The sequence below is a fragment of the Lagenorhynchus albirostris genome, chromosome 5 (assembly GCF_949774975.1).
Source record: "Lagenorhynchus albirostris chromosome 5, mLagAlb1.1, whole genome shotgun sequence".
Lineage (NCBI taxonomy): Eukaryota > Metazoa > Chordata > Mammalia > Artiodactyla > Delphinidae > Lagenorhynchus > Lagenorhynchus albirostris.
Window position 1 is genome coordinate 45415665 of NC_083099.1, and position 20902 is coordinate 45436566.

Sequence of the window (20902 nt, forward strand, 5' to 3'; positions counted from 1 at the left end):
AATGACGTTTAAAAGTATACAATTTCTATTCCCTTGCATTTTGGCACTTATTTCTCTCTGAGTTTGCAAAAATATTAATAAAATATATTTCTACAAGGATCCCAGGCAGTTATTTCATAAGGTACTTATATTCCCATGTAGGACATTGGTTTCTTCCCTCCACCAAGGACCAAATGGGCCCTTCTCCTCCCACTCTCTGGTGGCCCAAGCAGGCTCACTGCAAACTCACAACAGAGCACCAGTGTCTCTTCACAACAGAGCACAGGATTTTGCACATGGAAGGATAAGTGCAATTGATATTAAGTTTTTTCACCAAAAACTAAGTATTAGGTTACATTAAGACAAATATCTTATTTGGCATGATGGGTTTTCTTTGGTTTAGGTATTTATATATATATGTTTATATATATGTATTTTTATGTAATATACATTTTTTTTGGATCCATGATTTCTTCATCATATATGTCTAAAAAGTGCTATGGGCAAGACGGGAGTAAAGACGCAGACATATTAGGGAATGAACTTGAGGATATGGGGAGGGGGAAGGGTAAGCTGGGACAAAGTGAGAGAGTGGCATGGACATATATACACTACCAAATGTAAAATAGATAGCTAGGGGGAAGCAACCGCATAGCACAGGGAGATCAGCTTGGTGCTTTGTGACCACCTAGAGAGGTGGGATAGTGAGTGTGGGAGGGAGGGAGACGCAAGAGGGAAGAGATATGGGGATATATGTGTATGTATAACTGATTCACTTTGTTATAAAGCAGAAACTAACACACTATTGTAAAGCAATTATACTCCAATAAAGATGTTAAAAAAAAGTGCATGTAAAAATAAAAAAAAATACTCAGGTTATTGTATTCTATTCAATTTAAGCATTAAATTATTTTTTAAAAACTTGGTATCAAATAAAAATCCCCCAAAACTCAGTATGTTTAAACTCTATTCATAAACACCTTATGTTCCATTGAACTTCTTTAAAGATTTGGACATGTGATTAAAATTTCTGTGTGTGTGTATGTATTATATGTATCACATAATTTATTTTCATAGAAGTGTATAAAACATATTTTATTATATATTATATTAATTTATGTACTATTCATCTTATACCTCATATGTATATATTATCTTTAAACCTTATGAAACGATCTAGTCATTCAAATGCATTATGTTTTAAATGTTGACATACTGGGACCACTAATGTATTAATTTATACAGAGAGGATAATTTGTTTTTCTTCAAACAAGAAGTAGTTTCTTTTGCTTCTCTCTACATAATTTGAGCCCCATTGAAATGCAGCAGTGATTAATAGTGCTATATTCTATACAAGTCATTTATCTTATTCTTTAAATTCAAGCTTCTACAAGTCTGCCCATAAAATGATGTATGCAAGTGGACTGCTATATCACATGAATGCTGCATTCTCATGTCAAACATGACTCAAACTCAACTACTGCTGACCACAGACTTTACCCAGTATGTAACAGACAACTATCCCAACTAATACTTCACAAATAAAATATCAAATTCTTACAAAAATGTGCTGTCCCCTCTTTTGATGGTGTGATAACTGTATATAATAACCATGATTTCATATTATAGAGACTGTAAATCGTGTTGCCTTTCTGAAATTCACATTTATGAACAGCAATTTGGGAATTGCTAGACATTGTAAATTACTCAATTGTGTAAAACTCTACCTACACTTATTTCAGGTTTTTAAATTCTAACTAAAGTTTTTGATAGTAATTGCTTCTCTTTTGAGATCATTTTGAAAATGGGACTTATATATCAAGAGATTTATCAATAAAACAAGATGTTATAAATAGGCACTATTCTTAAATCTTGTATCTATAAAAATGATTTTTCATATCACCAGAAATTATATACACTAACAGTCACAGGAGAACAATTTACATGGGATAAACGTCTAGAATTAGGCTCAAAATAAGCCTTGGATTCCTCAACTTTCTAAGGTCCATCTTGGGCTCAGGTACACTAAGATGCTATTTAACAGGTAAATGAGAGTTGTTTAGACATAACCTCAAGAAGTTAAGACTTCAGACTATGTTTCAATATCTGTCCTTCTAAGCCTGAGTGTCAGAGCCAATTTTCCTGGAATTTACCTATGGTACATTAACAGCAAGTTTCACTAGGCTTCCTCATAACTCACTTGCCTCTAAGATTCTTATCAAAGGGATGTATGACCTATATGTCCATTATGTATCCTCAGACTTGAAGATAAGATACTTCCTTTTGTTTTATCCCACCAAAGAAGGTCATGAATAAGTAAAGATTTAATATGCAACATCTCAAAGGAATCCAACTACTGAACTCACCTACCTAGAAGCAAGAAAACACTTGATATCTGAAATGTAGACATCTAAATATACCTAGGTGTCTCACTGTATAACAAAAACAAAAATAAAAACCACTTTCTCATATCTGAAAAATGGTACGGTTTAAAAATATATTTAGCTAAGGGGCCTCAAATATCTTAGCTAAAATCATTTTAATATGTAGACATGTTTGAAAGTATGGTAGAAAAAAATTTATAAAATAAACCTGAAACACACCTCTTGATACTGTTGAACTACTTGTTCTGGAGTATCTCCTAGAAAAATGTAAAAGTCCAGAATGCCACCTGTAACTCTGTAAGTTACTATTGGAGTAGGCTGGATGAAAATCTCTACAAAACAAAAATTGGAGAAGCATATGTAAATAGTAAACATGTACATATGATAAAATAATTGCAATGTCTATTTAAAGTACTTTGTATTAATCACATAGTTTTACAGTTTTTTTTAAATGATTAAGATAAGGTATTTAAGATAAGAATATAGGAGAAAAGTGGAATGCCACCATACATGAGGTTTAAGATAGGATATTCCAGAGCTGCCTTTTACAGATGTTGGCAAAAGCTCCTCTAGAAACTGCTTAGCAGGGGATAGAGGATCCATCTTTTTACAACAAAAAGATTTCTTTTCAAAATTGCATTTCAATTAGTTATTTTAATTGAAGATTCTGTGAAAGATCATATTATCACATGTTGATTTCTAAGAAAAAAACTACATAGGTTTTTAATTTGTCTATATGCAAGACATAGTAATTGTCTGTATAACCATATGGTATACAGTTCTTGCTTGAATTTTTGTAGTTTTTACTATCACTGATTCACCTATCCAATTGAGGTATTGCATTATTCACAACATTAAAAAACAAAAGGTTCTACACTACTTGAATTATGATAAACTTAAAAAAAAATCATTCTTCCTTCTTTGTATACCCATATAGACCTTTCTCTTTTTTATCTGGAGTGACATATTAACTTATCTTAACAAATGAGGCTATGTGAATGGGAATATTCATTTGTATGGATGTGTTCAGTGTTCCTCTGCAGGGAAAATGAAGTGCCCGAATATCACAATACAGCATACTTTCCCCCAGATAGAAGCACAGATATGCAAAAATCCATGTCTCACTAACTACAAAACATGCTTATAATAATTTCACCTTCTAAATCAGTAACAACAAAGTTTACTCTGGTATACAATACCTATGATTGGAATAAAGAAAGCAATTAAAACATTTCAAGTCTCATTTAAATATATTATCAGATAAATTACTCTTACCCATTGCATTGCTGTTCATTAAGAAAACACCAAATGACTTTCCAGAAGTATCTTCAATGCACATGAAGAATGTTTGATGGCCATATAAATTATTATTATTCTATAAGGCATAAATTTATTTAAAATAAAAAGATTATACACTGAAAATGGACTTTATTGATTCCAATTTATTCTTATAATTTACTCTTCATATTTAACTTACTCCCATACTCCTATAACAATTTTCTCTATATAAGTGCCATATGAAATATTGTAGCACAAAAAACATTGAACATATTTTAATTATTAATACATTAAGATATAAATATATAACTATATATTATACTATTAATAATTTACTTTCCTTTATGTTTTATTATGATTAAATGAGTTTTAATAAGATATTAATCAACTATACTTCAATTTAAAAATAAAGCTGTCTGTGATAGGGTAATAGCATGCTTATCCATTATGTCTCATGTATGCCCAAGGTATTGCAGGGAATTCCAAAATGATGTCCACCCTCATAGAACTTTTGCAGTACAGTGGTTGAGAGCTGATGAGTAGATGAAGTGGTGGAGGAAAATTGGAAATGAACTTAAAAAGTGAAAGAAGAAAGGCTTCTTGACTGATTGGGTATGGAAGTTCAAAGGAAAGATGTATGAAAATAGCTATGAGGTATTTATTAGCCTGGTGTTTATTATAGACAGTGATGCTGTAAACAAAGATTGGCAAAATTTATTAATATTTTTGTACGAAATGAGGGTCTTTAAAACAATAACTCACATTCATTTTGAGGAATGAAAGAGTATCAGCATTTTAAAAATCATTAACATTTGACTCAAAGCAATCATGAATGAATAAAAAAAGAGTTTTTTTTAATGGTATGGTCTTTGTCCCGAAGAGTCACATATTCTAGAAGTACAGACAAATGTATATACAAATAATACACTGTGATGGTTATCATATTAAAATATGAATAAAGGGTTAGAAAGTAAAGATTAATTCTGCATGGAGGAGTTTGGGAAAAGTTATTATGAGGTGAAACCAACCGAACTATCAATGAATTGTATAAATGATAAAGAACTTCAAGGTTTAGCACGTACAAAGAGAACCAACCTCTTGTGAAAATATGTGAACTTAAGAAAGATGATCATATGTTATGGCAAAGGAAAAAGTGGGTATAGATGCAGGACATGATGTTCAATAGACAGGCAGACACTATATCATACGAAGCCATATAGAACAAGGTGTTTGGAATTATTCTTGTGCAATAACTAACCCTGGATAGGTTTAAGTACAAGAGTGGAATGATAAAGTATAAAAGTGAAAATCAAAAGAAAACATTCATAAATTGGAAATATCTTTTTAAATATTCATAAAATCAGTTGGTCACTTATTTATTTTAGGATTTTGATATCAATCCTCACCTCTAAAGTAAACAAGCTTCTGGAATGTGTATCACTGACATCAAATAAATGATGGTTTCAAATAGGCTAAAATTATCCTCAAATATACCTATTTTATCTATAACAAGAAAGAGAGTAGCTTACATCACCAGGAAGTTGATCCCGAGTAAAAATTGGCCATGTTTTCCAATATAAATCATGACGAAATCTCTTATGAATATGTTCCCCAATACCATAAATATATTCACTGGAAAGTCTGGCTGAGATCTGTAAATACTGGTCAGAGTATACCAGTGGACCAATGCTGGTGTCAAACCTGTAGTATGAAATAAATAAATAAATGAGCTAGAAACATATAAAATGTTCTACTAAATACAGGTCTATATTATCATCCAGAATATTTCATTTTAAATATGTCAGTCTTTAGCTGTGATCAATTCTTAGTAACACATGAATTTTATACCATAACCAGAACTTGTTAATTCCATCAACACAGTTTGTTTCATCATCATGAATATGATTCTTCACATGCATTCTCTCCTTTTATCTTCACCAAAATCCTAAAGCATAACTACCATTATAAATTTCATTTCACAAACGACACAAATTGGACAAATTTATTCATGTTTTCAAGGTTAGGCAGCAGAGCCAAATTTCAGACATAGTTCTGCTTTGCTATAGAGACAGAGTTTTAAAATACAGTACTATACTGGTTTCTGCACCTCTAATATATATATTAAAATTAAGTTCAAAATTATTTTTCCAAAAACATAAAGGTTATATGTTTTATGCATATCAAATATATACTATGAGAAATGTTAAACAGCATTTCTTTTGTGATTTAACATAAACTCAATCACAAGTTATTAAAATATATTTACAGAAAATAATTGCTGAGATTCAGTCTTGACAATTGTTTAATTAACCTTTCTTGGAGATTCAAGAGCTATAATCTTGAAAGTTATTAAATTCTTTGCAACAAGTATCCCTCAAAATACATTTATAATGAAGGCATTCAGGTAATATTTAAATTAATATATGTATAGTAATTTAAATTTATTATATGTTAATATATACTCAATTTAATTTCATACATATATATGAAAAATCCTCTAATTGTACTATGGAAATTCATCACTCTCTGCTTAGTAACTATTTGACGCTACAAATTGACAACAGAATATGATAAATACTGGGAAAAGATACAACAGGAGTTTTAAGTATGCAAAAATATAAACAAGGCTTAGATTGTATCAGTGATGCTCTTCACCTTCAACTTTGGTTGGCCCCATTTCTATACTTTCATTCATGTTCTTGTTCCTTTCTTCCATGAGAAATTAAAATCCCTTTAACATTATAATCTTTAAAACATGTACACCCACCCTCTTTTGGAAGGAAATTTAATCTTTCTGAAAATGCCCTAAAATTAAGACTTTCATAATTCTATGATAATATAATAAAAGTGACCAATTATTTAATCTTTTATTAATATAAAATAATTACTTACAAAAGTCTATCATTGCTTTTTCTATAAACTTTAATGCTAAATGGATTGTCTATAACCTTTACATCATACAATGTGTCAGAAGCTGCAGTTCCACTAAATTCTTTTACAAACTGATGAGGAACTTCATATCTTCTATTATTTGGATCAGTAATCTGCAAAGATTTTGAAAAATTAGCATTATTTGATTCAAAACTGTTATTTAATTTTTCAATTCTGAACTAAGTATTAAATGTGAGTTCTAAACACGAAATAATAAATTTAATAATTTTATAGATGAGCTATTAATCTAGTCATAACTTAACTTTAATATTGCTGAATGGATATGTACAGAATAAATTGTAAAAGAATTAATAGAATTAGTTGGTCATAATGGTACTAAATCAAATAAAAATTTTTATTGACCAATATAAAAAAATAATGATAGTATTACTACATATTGATTCTTGAATACTGGGATTTTGTAATTTAGTTATCCTTGTTACATTTCAGTGATCACCTGCTTAAAACTCCTGCAAGAATTTTGAATTTTGTTTAAAATAAAATCTTAATTTTTGTGAAATTGTGGCTAAAAGGTAATGTACAAAGGATATAGTGTTTTCACTGCCAAATCCAAAAGACGATACTAATAAACTACTTGGTAAAATAATAGCAGAAATTAATTTCTTTACAATCATCACTACAGCACTCCCTCTTGTGAGAACACTGGAATCACAACTAATTAATGAACAGTCATCAGCAGGAAGACATTGGAACTCACCAAAAAAATACCCGACATCCAAAGACAAAGGAGAAGCCTCAGTGAGATGGAAGGAGGGGTACAATTACAATAAAAATCATATCCCATAAGCACTGGGTGGGTGACTCACAAACTGGAGAACAATTATACCAGAGAAGTTTACCCACTAGAGTGAAGGTTCTGAGCCCCACATCAGGCTCCTGAGCCTAGGGGTCTGGCAATGTGATGAGGAATTCCCAGAGAATCAGACTTTGAAGGCTAGTGGGATTTGATTGCAGAACTTCAACAGGACTGAGGGAAACAGAGACTCTACTCTTGGAGGGCACAAACAAAGTAGTGTGCACATAAGGACCCAGGAGAAAGGAGCAGTGACCCCATAGGAGACTGAACCAGACCTACCTGCTGGTTTGGAGGGTCTCCTGCAGAGGCAGGGGGTGGCTGTAGCTCACCATGGGGACAAGGACACTGGCAGCAGAAGTTCTGGGAAGTACTCCTTGGCATGAGCCCTCCCAGAGTCCGCCATTAGTCCCACCAAAGAGCCTGTAGCCTCCAGTGCTCAGTCACCTCAGGCCAAACAACCAACAGGGAGGTAACTCAGCCCCACCTACCAGCAGACAAGTGGATTAAAGTTTTAATCTCTGCTGACCAGAGTAAAACCTAGCTCTACCCACCACCAGTCCCTCCCATCAGGAAGCTTGCACAAGCCTCTTAGATGACCTCATCCACCAGAAGGCAGACAGAAGAAACAAAAAGAACTACAATCCTGCCACCTGTGGAAGGAAAACCACATTCACAGAAAGAGAAACAAAATGAAAAGGCAGAGGACTATGTATCAGATGAAGGAACAAGATAAAAACCAGAAAAACGCTAAATAAAGTGGAGATAAGCAACCTTCCAGAAAAAGAATTCAGAATAGTGATAGGGAAGATGATCCAGGACCTTGGAAAAAGAATGGAGGCAAAGATTGAGAAGGTGCAAGAAATGTTTAACAAAGACCTAGAGGAATTAAGGAACAAACAGACATAGATGAACAATACAATAACTGAAATGAAAAATACACTAGAAGGAATCAATAGCAGGATAACTGAGGCAGAAGAACGGATAAATTACCTGGAAGGCAGAATGGTAGGTTTCACTGCCATGGAACAGAATAGAGATAAAAGAATGAAAAGAAATGAAGAGAGCCTAAGAGACATCTGGGACAATATAAAATGCACCAACACTTGCAATATAGGGGTCCCAGAAGGAGAAGAGAGATAGGACCCGAGAAAATATTTGAAGAGATTATTGTCAAAAACTTCCCTAACATGGGAAAGGAAATGGCCACCCAAGTCCAGGAAGTGCAGAGTGTCCCAGGCAGGATAAAGCCAAGGAGAAACCAGCCGAGACACATGGTAGTCAAATTGACAAAAATTAAAGGAAAAGAAAAACTATTAAAAGCAACAAGGGAAAAATGACAAGATACAAGGGAAATCCCATAAGGTTAACAGCTAATTTCTTAGCAGAAACTCTACAAGCCAGAAGGGAGTGGCATGATATATTTTAATGATGAAAGGAAAGAAAAACTATTTTCTTTCTAAAGGAAAGAACCTGCAACAAAGATTACTCTACCCAGCAAGGATCTCATTCAGATTCGATGGAGATATCAAAGCTTTACAGACAAGCAAAAGCTAAGAGAATTCAGCACCACCAAACCAGCTCTACAACAAATGTTAAAGGAACTTTTCTAACTGGGAAACACAAGAGAAGAAAAGGACCTACAAAACAAACCCAAAACAATTAAGAAAATGGTAACAGGAACATACATATTGATAATTACCTTAAAAGATATGGATTAAATGCTCTAACCAAAAGACACAGATTCACTGAAAAGATACAAAAAGAAGACAAATATATATGCTGTCTACAAGAGACCCACTTCAGACCTAGGGACACATACAGACTGAAAGTGAGGGGTTGGAAAAATATTCCATGCAAACGGAAATCAAACGGAGTAGAAATGTTTATATCAGATAAAATAGACTTTAAAATAGAGAATGTTAGAAGAGACAAGGAAGGACACTACATAATGATCAAGGGATCAATCCAAGAAGAAGACGTAACAATTATAAATACATATGCACCCAACATAGCAGCACCTCAATAAATAACAGCTATAAAAGAGGGAATTGGCAGTAACACAAAAATAGTGGGGGACTTTAACACCTCACTTACACCAATGGACAGATCATCCAGACAGAAAATTAATAAGGAAACACAAGCTTTAAATGACACAATAGACCAGATAGATTTAATTGATATTTATAGGACATTCCATCCAAAATCAGAAGATTGCACTTTCTTCTCAAGTGCACATGGAACATTCTCCAGGATAGATCACATCTTGGGTCACAAATCAAGCCTCAGTAAATTTAAGAAAATTGAAATTATATCAAGCATGTTTTCTGACAACAACACTATGGGATTAGAAATCAATTACAGGGACTAAAACGTAAAAAACACAAACACATGGAGGCTAAACAACATGTGGCCAAATAACCAAGAGATCACTGGATAAACCAAAGAGGAAATCAAAATATATCTAGAGACAAATGACAATGAAAAAACGATGATCCAAAACCCATGGGATGCAGCAAAAGCAGTTCTAAGAGGGAAGTATATAGCAATACAATCCTACCTCAAAAAACAAGAAAAATCTCAAACAGTCTAACCTAAACCTAAAGGGACTAGAGAAGGAAGACCAAACAATACCCAAAGTTAGTAGAAGGAAAGAAATCATAAATATCAGAGCAGAAATAAATGAAATAGAAACAAAGAAAACAATAGCAAAAATCAATACAACTAAAAGCTTGTTCTTTGAGATGATAAACAAAATTGATAAACCTTTAGCCAGACTCATCAAGAAAAACAGGGAGAGGACCCAAATCAATAAAATTAGAAATGAAAAGGAAAAGTTACAATGGACACCAAGAAATACAAACATCATAAGAGACGACTACAAGCAAATTTATGCCAATAAAATGGACAACCTGGAAGAAAAGGACAAATTCTTAGACAGCTATAAGCTTCCAAGACTGAACCATGAAGAAATAGAAAATACGAGCAGACCAATCACAAGCACTGAAATTTGAACTGTGATTAAAATCTTCCAACAAACAAAAGTCCAGAACCAGATGGTTAAAGTGAATTCTATCAAACATTTAGAGAAGAGCTAACACCCATCTTTCTCAAGCTCTTCCAAAAAATTGCAGAGGAAGGAACACTCCCAAACTCATTCTACGAGGCCACCATCACCCTGATACCAAAACCAGACAAAGACACTACACAGAAAGAAAATGACATGCCAATATCACTGATGAATATAAATGCAAAAATACTCAGCAAAATACTAGCAAACAGAATACAACTCCTTAAAAGTGTCATACACCACATCAAGTGGGATTTTTCCCAAGGATGAAAGGATTCTTTAATATACACAAATCAATCAATGTGATACACCATATTAACAAACTGAAGAATAAAAAACATATGATCATCTCAGTAGATGCAGAGAAAGCTTTCGACAAAATTCAACACCCATTTATGATAAAAACCCTCCAGAAAGTGGGCATAGAGGGAATCTAACTCAACATAATAAAGGCCATATATGACAAACCCACAGCAAACATCATTCTCAATGGTGAAAAACTGAAAGCATTTCCCCTAAGATCAGGAACAAGACAAGGATGTCCATTTTCACCACTATTATTCAACATAGTTTTGGAAGTCCTAGCCATGGCAATCAGAGAAGAAAAAGAAACAAAAGGAATAAAAATTGGAAAAGAAGTTAAAACTGTCACTGTTTGCAAATGACATGATACTATACATAGATAATCCTAAAGATGCCACCAGAAAACTGCTAGAGCTAATCAATGAATTTTATAAAGTTGCAAGATACAAAATTAATTCACAGAAATCTCTTGCATTCCTCTATACTAATGATGCAATCTGAAAGAGAAATTAAGGAAACACTTCCATTTATCATTGCAACAAAATGAGTAAAATACCTAGGAATAAACCTACCTGAGGAAGTAAAAGACCTGAACTCAGAAAACTATTAGACACTGATGAAAGAAATCAAAGATGACACAAACAGATGGAGAGATATACCATGTTCTTGGATAGGAAGAATCAATATTGTGAAAATGACTATTCTACCTAAAGCAATCTACAGATTCAGTGCAATCCCTATCAAATTACCAAAAGCATTTTTTACAAATCTAGAAAAAGAAAATTTTAAAATTTGTATGGACACAAAAGACCCTGAATAGCCAAAGCAATCTTGAGGGGAAAAACAGACCTAGAGGAATCAGACTCGCTGACTTCAGACTATACCACAAATCTATGGTAATCAAGACAATATGGTACTGGCACAAAAACAGATCAATGGAAAAGGATAGAAAGCCCAGAGATAAACCCACACACCTATTGTCAACTAATCTATGACAACGGAGGCAAGGATATACAATGGCAAAAAGACAGTCTCTTCAATAAGTGGTGCTGAGAAGACTGGACAGCTACATGTAAAATAATGAAATTAGAACACTCCCTAACACCATACACAAAAATAAACTCCTAATGGATTAAAGGCCTAAATGTAACACCGGACACTATAAAACTCTTAGAGGGAAACATAGGAAGAACACTCTTTGACATAAATCACAGCAAGATCCTTTTCGACCCAACTCTTAAGAGTAGTGGAAATAAAAAAAACAAAAATAAACAAATGGGACCTCATGAAACTTAAAAGCTATTGCACAGCAAAGGAAACTATAAACAAAATATAATAACAACCCTCAGAATGGGAGATAACTTTTGCAAACGAATCAACAAAAAAAGGATTAATCTCCAAAATACATAGACAGCTCATTCAGCTCAATAAAAATAAAAAACAATCTAATCAAAAAATGGGCAGAAGATCTAAAGAGACATTTCTCCAAAGAAGACATACAGACGGCCAAGAGGCACATGAAAGCTGCTCAACATCACCAATTATTAGAGAAATGCAAATCAAAACTACAATGAGGTATCACCTCACACCAGTTAGAATGGGCATCATCAGAAAATCTACAAACAACAAATGCTGGAGAGAGTGTGGAGAAAGGGGAACCCTCTTGCACTGTTGGTGGGAATGTAAATTGATACAGCCACTATGGAGAACAGTATGGAGGTTCCTTAAAAAACTAAAAATAGAACTACCATATGACCCAGCAATCCCATTACTGGGCATATACCCAGAGAAAACCATAATTCAAAAAGACACATGCACCCCAATATTCATTGCAGCACTATTTACAATAGCCAGGTCATGGAAGTAATCTAAATGCCCATCGACAGACAAATGGATAAAGAAGATGTGGTACATATATACAATGGAATATTACTCTCATAAAAAGGAATGAAATAGGGTCATTTGTAGAGATGTGGATGGACCTAGAGACTGTCATACAGAGTAAAATAAGTCAGAAAGAGAAAAAGAAATACTGTATATGAACGCATATATATGTAATCTAGCAAAACGGTACAGATGAACCGGTGTGCAAGTCAGAAATAGAGACACAGATGTAGAGAACAAATGTATGGACACCAAGGGGGGAAAGTGGGGGTGGAGGGTTGTTGTGGTGGGATGAATTGGGAGATTTGGATTGACATATATGCCCTAACATGTATAAAATAGATAACTAATAAGAACCTGATGTGTAAAAAAAATAAAATTCAAAAAGAAATCATGACTAGAAGTGATATCAGTAAAAAGAACTAGAGAGTGTGTCACATTGATATAGAACAATTAACATCTTTCTCAAATTAAATTTTAAACTAATGTTTTATCACAGTGTTTAGTTGAATAACAAAAATTACTAAAGTTTTTTGAGTGTTTATTCTCAGGACACTGTACCAAATATTTTACATTGACTATATTATTAAATTCTCCAAAAACTACTTCCAGAGAAAAATTTCTTATGTTATATTTGAGTAGACAGTCTCAGAGAAGTGGAGTAAAGAGTCTAAACTAGTTCTTTGCTTTGGAATAAATATTAAGAGGGAAATGTCTTGTTGGGGTGAAAAGTCTATTCATAATGTGTTTTATTAATAACTTTTCTTTAGAAATCTCAAAGACCAAACCTTGAACCGGAAACGCTTGGGTGTCTGACTTTGAGTTGTGAGGAGAACAGTGTTAATGTCATTTCCAAATAGGGTTGGTGAAGGTATCCTGTTTAATTTGGCTTCAAGTCCTTAAAGAAAGAAAAAATGTTTGCATGAATTATGACTTTATTTACAAAGATTAAGAAGTATTAAATATTTTCACATTTTCTAATTTTCTTTCCTGTCACATATAATGACTTTGTTTTTTCATTTGGAAGATACAATCATGCAAAAAATGTCCTTAATATAACAAATTGAACATTTTTGTGTATGTATTTCCCATTTGATTTTATTTGATATCTTTCCAAAGAAAATTTTTAAATGTACTTTTTTCATTCAACTTAAAATATGTTGGATCATCATGATAGAACACTTCTCACCAGTATTTGTTGATGTTGTTCCCTCAGCATTATAGCCATGGTTATCTACGAAGAAGCACCAAGGAATAACAGAATTATTCCATGGCCTCCAGCAGCAACCTCGAGCTGCACAAAGTGTCTGATAAAACATTTATTAAAGGAATCATGGGGTTAGTATTGATATCATATGGGTCAATCTCTACTTTTTAAACATACACTCATTCCAATAAATGTCTGAGTGAATGTTTAAAAAAAAATCTTATTTCTTCAAATATATAATGTGCTAAAATATCATTTATCCTTTTGTTCCTTTCACTTGGAAGAAATATAAATATTTGATGAATTGAATTAATTACACCCTATCAGAGACTGATGTTCTGAGTTGTGATTTATCAAATTTACATAGCAATACACATTATTGTAAGCTCATGTTATTTTAAAGGTTCCTGCCCTCTGGATAATTACAGTCTATTCTGTTGTCATGTAGTCAATGCAGAAGAACTAAAATATTTATTGTGTACCAATGATGTATCAAGTTGCAAGTGAGGCTATAAAGATGAAGATATGGCCCTAAACTTAAGTCTACATCAAATGTTTAAGGTAGTTATTTCCAGAAAATTAGTAGTTCAATATGATTTAAACTAGTTTGTGCCAGTTGTTGCAACATCCAATGAATAAAGTAAAATACTAAATTCTCAGTAATTTTATGATCTATATGGAAAGTTTATATGAAGTGGAAGAAAAATTATATATGTTTATAGTAAAAGTTGAGTCACATGGTGGTGCTGTGTGTTAACATTGGTATAATCAAAAATCTATTTAATATTTAAATTTATTAGTGTGACATGTTTTCATAATTTGAATGCTTGTGAGCTTTTTCTTCTTGGCTATTTGTCTTGAAAAAAATGTTAAAAGCCTCCACTTTCACCAGCTGATGGTATTCATGTTAACTTCTCTCCTATTTTTAACATCAAATTAAAATGGCATCAGGTACACATACACACACGCATTCACCCATACACATGCAAATATGTATATTGCAAATGAGAGCAAATAGGAGCTGAGCATTTTGGAGGGTCATTACCTAACAGAATCTAAAGTATGTGTGACTTTTATATAGACATTGCAAAATGGGAATACATACACACACACACACATACACACACACACACACACACAAATTCACTCATTGACATTTTAATCCCATGCAAGTTATGAAGACCAAGGGAGAGTCAAGGTTATGTGAATCCATTCAGTTACACTTAATTTTCTCCATTTGAGCCCCTTCTCCCCAATTACCAAATAATAAAAATAAATAATTTTTAAAAATTAGAAGAATCAACGTTACTTTGTTTTCCACAGACTATTCTTAATGTTATCATCACAAATACTTTAATAGAATGTAGATATCTTTCTCAAATGTTCTATATTGTCAAAGGTTATACATTTTTTTAAAGAAGTAGATTGGAGAGGATAGAATTTCATGAAGATTTATATTTTAACAATAGCTTGTTAAGCATGGGAAAATATTAACTTGTTAATTTGAATTGAAAGGAAGTACAGAAAAGCAAGCTCAGTAATTTCCATTATCTCTCATCTGTTCATACATAAATACAATAAAAAGAAATGCAGCCTAATTAATGGCTAGAGTTTTAAAAATATGGAATTGATCCAATATTAAATAATTATCTTGATATAATTATCATACTATATATCTATTCATAAAAATATTAAAGGCTTTTGTTGCAGACCTGTGTTGGAAATTGTTCTGGAATGCAGTTTATTCTCTCATTGATGAGATCATTTAGCACACTTGGACATTTTCCTGAACCAGGATACACAGTGGTTGTGTGAATGGTAGCAGGGGTTGAAGTAGAACCACTGACTTCTGGGAAAGAAAAAGGTCAATAAAAGAAAACATCATTTTAAATTAATTTTTCAAGTAACAAATACATTGAAAGTATTCATAAATGTATATATAATGAAAATTAACATAAACTTTGCATTTAAATAAACCCCACAAATTCAAGTCCTAGTTACCAAAAGGGAAAGATCCAAATGATATTTAAAACTGTCAAAGCCCTGTTGACTGTTCCTTCAGAGAATCAAAATACATTCACAGGAGGTCTTGAGGTAGATTCAAAAGGAAACAAAATGTATATTCCCACTGTGCTTAAAAATTGTGTTTTAGAGATGAAGAATGGAGAAACATGGATAGAAATATTCAGAAAAAAAAAGATAAACGTTTCAAGCCTGTTTCATTCCTGCTACCTGTTTTTCTCATACAACGTCTCTCTTCTTAATAAAAAAATTAAGCCTATGACAAAGAGATTATCCCCCTAAATTTCCCCCCCCCGCCTCCCTGCAGGTGTCTGAAACCCAGAGCAAAACCCCACTAATGAGATTTCCTACTAGTTAGAAGAACCTCACTGGTAACTATAGATGATTATTCCACTGTTCATTAACATCCTGATCCTTTTGCCTCTTTGCTATTTCTTAAGGAACACAATATGGGGAAGGCCATTAATATCAAAGCACATAGATTCCTTAATTAAATGATGCTTCATTGAAAAACCTGCAATATAATGGATAGAAAAAGTTGGAGTAATTGTGTAACGTACCTGAGACCTTTCTTCATGCATTTCATCTCATATAGATTACTTTTCAAAATCCATTATTATTATGTAGTAAACTTTATCTCAACCTCACTATAATAAGTATTTTCAATATTATTTACCTTCAACAGCAGGTGTCTTAGTTGCTAAAACAGCAATTAGGGCAATAGCTATTAGTGTAACTATAGCAAAGAGGACAATCAGAGAGATTTCTAATCCAGTAAATTTCTTCCTTGCCATCTAAAGAAAGAAAAGGAATATATGTTTGAAATGTAGAATATACAACTACAATAAGTGACCATTATTAATATAAAATTATACATATTTGGTTTTTTTGTCTACTAAGCATAACACAAGCGGAGCCACAGACAGCTCTATCAGTTTATAATCTAAAATAATGCACATTGGCAAAAGTGTAAACAAAACATGCAGTTTTAAGTAAAAAGAATGAATTAGTGATGCACATTATAGTAGTACACTAAAATGAAAATACAAAAGGAAAAAGGTCTCCAAGTAGGTGCATCTTGCTCTCTCATTTTAGAACATTTTTTCAAGTCAAAGAAAGCTTATGCTTGCCTTATGTTCCTTAATTCCACAACAATTGTATGAAGGAGATGCTGTTATTCATATTTTACTCATTAGGAACTTCAGGCTTAGAGAAAATATTATATTTTTCAAAATCAAGAAATCCAGTTCTTCGTACTATAACTATTGTGCTCCAATTCCAACAGTGCTTTCTTATAAGGATATTGTGGAAAAGAATATAAATATAAATATGTGGTAAAGAAAATAAATATAATTATATAAAAGAATACAATACAAAATGTTGTAAAATATATATACACCATACACACACACACAGATATATATATACACACATACATATGGTATATATTTAGAAGTTGTTTCTTAAAAAAATAAAAAAATTAAACTACATGCTCTCCAAGTTCCACCCTTAAATAGCAAATAAAATATACCAAACTCTCATATCAAAAATATATATTCATTTCAGATAACATTATGCATCTGAGTTAGCATCCAGAGGTGCCTAAATGTAGGTAGGAAAGAGCTATTCTCTAGTAATTATCTTAAAACTTATTTGTTTAACTTAGTTTTGACCATACATCTCTTATCTCTCCTAGTCTTTAAGTTTCCATGGCTTTTCTGTATTTTATGTTTTTATATGTTTTAATTCAATGGCATATACCTAGATAGAAATTCAGAATTTTCACAGTAATTGCTCTTATAGATTGGATTGCTGGTTTTAAAATAAAATTTTTTGCCCTCTCATACCAGTCCCTCCTCCTGTAGCTATCTATGTCAGCTCACATACTCAGTTGTTCCAACCTAAAAACTTCTTTTCCCTCTTTCATATCTTTCTACCTCATTAAATTATTCAACAAGTCCTGTTGATTCTACCTCCAGAATATTTTCAGAATTATACCCTTATCTTATCCCCACCAATGAAATATCTTTTTTTTTGAATAACATGTCTTCTTAGTAAACACTGTTTAATCTTTCTTCAATTCTTCCACATTTGCTCTTCTGGGTTAGTTCCAATTTACGCCCAGTTCAAGTGCCATGTCATCTGTGAATGTTTTCCTACTTTCAGAAGCAGAGTTTATCCTCTTCCCATTTTACAATAGCACATAGTATATCTATTGCAATTATTTAAACATGTGTTAATTTCCTCCACTGGATTGTTATATTCATAATAGCAAGAATCATGAAAGTAGTTCAGAGTCTGACATCGAATAAGTACAAGCTCAATTTTTAAAATATACCTTATGATTGAATGTTTAAAGATTAGCATTCAATTTTAGCATATGATTTCCTGTTATAGATATGTAAACTGTTTATTACATCAGGAATCTTCAGAGAACCTGAATGAATGTAAGCTAAATTTAAATAAAGCTACATGATCTAAGCAGCTGTTTAGAAAATGAAACCCAGTTGCTCAATGTTATGTGAGAAAGAACACAGTTGCATTTAATGTTTCACTTTAAATAAGTTTAACTATCACTCAAAGTAATTTCACTTTGAGATCAAAAAGCCAATAAAAAGGATTATGCATTTCTTTTAAGGGAAATCTAAGAAAAAGTGCACATTGTCCTGAAGCTAACCCTCTTTAAGCTAAAATAATCAGAATAAAATTAATGTACCAAAATTAAATTATTCATATGAGTACTTATAAATGATCAGTACTAAAGCTGTTCATATGCTGTAGGTGGTAATTACAGTGAACGTATTTTGGATCACAGTAATTTTAAGCAAAATATTTTTGGGGAAATTATATACTGATGTCCTTTCTCTGTATATTTATTTTCAAAATGAGTAATACTTTATTAGATGCTAACTTGACTGATCTTTAAAAGATCAGATACAAAAGATTAAATGCTTTATAAATGTAGCATTCTATTCTGCATAAATATTTTTCTTAAATAAAATATATTTAATCATACATAGAGTATTTCTTTACATTTCAAAATATTTTTGATCTTTATTTTCATCTATATAGAGCAATTCAACTAAACTTGCTATGATTCTACTTGAGTCTGACAAAAATTTTAATGAAGAGCTGGGCAAAGAAAATATTCTCTTTAAAGAAATTTAGAAATGTTTTTTCCTGTTTTAGTACAAGGGGCTATATATTTAAAATGGCAAATGAAAATATGTTATAGTTGCTATTTTAAACAAGTGCAGATAGACAGGAATATTGCTAACATGAATTAAAGGAACACACAATTACTTGGAAACACGAAAGTAACGAAGACATATGATTGGTAAACTTACCTTATTTCCTAGTCTGGTCTTTTTGCTCTGCTGTACCAGAGTTGGGCAAGGCTGCCAAAGTAATGATCAGGGAAAACTGCTCAGCTATAAATTGAGCTACTCATAATGTTTTATTGCACTCTCACCAGCCTATCAGTATTTAATAAACTTCTGCTAACGTGCAATCTAAAAAAACCTTAACCCTGAAAACAGCTTGTGTAAATATCTCTCTCTGGGAATCTAGTTAATTAATAATTGTGCTCTCAGATGCTCTTTGATTTCTGGAAGCTATGAGCTAGCTTAAGAACATAAAAGTACTTATTTATATTGTTTTTTTCTCTTTTCAAAATTGTATTTCTTCTACTATTTGGATGTTGCTTTAATTACTATTTTATCTCATTGTGTGAAATTCAAACTCTCACTGGAAAGTGGAAACATATTTGTAAGCTAGGGTTTGAAAAACATTTGCAGAAACTAACAATTAGCAGATAATATTTCATAAAAGGCAATTATTAAATAAGTTATCTCCTGTGTCTTATTATTAATCTTAAGGCTGAAGAACTGACAAAATCCGTAAGGAAAGGTAAAAGTAGAGCTATATAAATAAGTAATACAGAAATAAAATCAACATTTTATTTATCTATTTATTAGTTATAGCACTAATTTTATTATCAAAAATTATAGTGTAAATACAATTTCATACACAAAAAAATGTGCTATCAATTATACTGCTGGTTTAAGCTAGAATAATGTTTAAGAGCAAAGGGTTTGATGTAAGAGACTTGGGTACAAATACCAGCTGTACCACATATACCTGAGAAACTCTGGGCACATTTGCTAATTTTTTCAAGCCTCAGTCTCTTTATCTACAAATTAGAAATAAAAATACTTATTCATAGGTTCACTGTGAGAATTATATATGCTTACATAGTCTATTACCATTATTACAGCTCTGCTACCACAAAGAGTACAATTTGACTCTGAAACAGTTAGTACTTGAATGCTGCATATAATCTGGGCACTACCTTTTCAAAGGAATATATATTAAAATAATGTGGTCACATAGAGTAGATTGACTTGTTTTTTGAGGTATCCTGAATATGAGTTTAAAGAGAAACAGTAAAAGAAGCAGATGTATGGAGTACTGTTAAGCGCTGGGGAGATATAAAGGAGAACTTCCAGTATACAAAGAGCAGTGATATGGAAATAAGATAAGAATCATTCTAGAATAGTCTCAACAGGCAGAACTAAATCCAATGTAATAGAAATTTTAAGTGATTTCCTCTCTATTCACAAAGCACATAATTATACAAGTGGAAAATCTCATTAAATCTATCCAAATCTTCTAGAACAAAGATGTGAATGTAGCCAAGTCACAGCATATAAAGTCAATGTACAAAAGTCAATCATCTTCCTACATAAAAGCAAAGAATGACTGGAAACTGAAACTAAAATATAGATAGATAGGTAGATAGAAAGAATAGATATAGCTATAAATATTGGTTGGCCAAAAAGTGCGTTCGGGTTTTTCATGTTATGGAAAAACCCGAGCAAACTTTTTGGCCAGCCCAATATTTAGAGAGATATAAGTAAATAGATAATTTATGATAGTATGAAAAATAAGTACTTGGGTATAAATCTAACAAAATATATGTAGAATCTCTATTCTGAAAACAGCAAAATGTTGATGAAAGAAGTCGAAGA

General features: G+C 32.2%; 1 protein-coding gene across 1 annotated transcript in view; it reads right to left on the reverse strand.

The window, feature by feature from the left end:
• SI (sucrase-isomaltase) overlaps positions 1-16666 on the reverse strand; it is a 98619-nt gene extending 81953 nt beyond the window's left edge. The window contains exons 1-8 of the mRNA XM_060149214.1: positions 16549-16666; positions 15563-15699; positions 13833-13950; positions 13432-13541; positions 6534-6685; positions 5171-5342; positions 3639-3738; positions 2583-2695 (exon numbers count right to left, since the gene is read on the reverse strand). Coding sequence (XP_060005197.1) covers positions 2583-2695; positions 3639-3738; positions 5171-5342; positions 6534-6685; positions 13432-13541; positions 13833-13950; positions 15563-15699; positions 16549-16666 — 1020 coding nt within the window. The remainder of the gene's footprint in view (positions 1-2582; positions 2696-3638; positions 3739-5170; positions 5343-6533; positions 6686-13431; positions 13542-13832; positions 13951-15562; positions 15700-16548) is intronic.
• Between the last annotated feature and the right edge of the window lie 4236 nt (positions 16667-20902).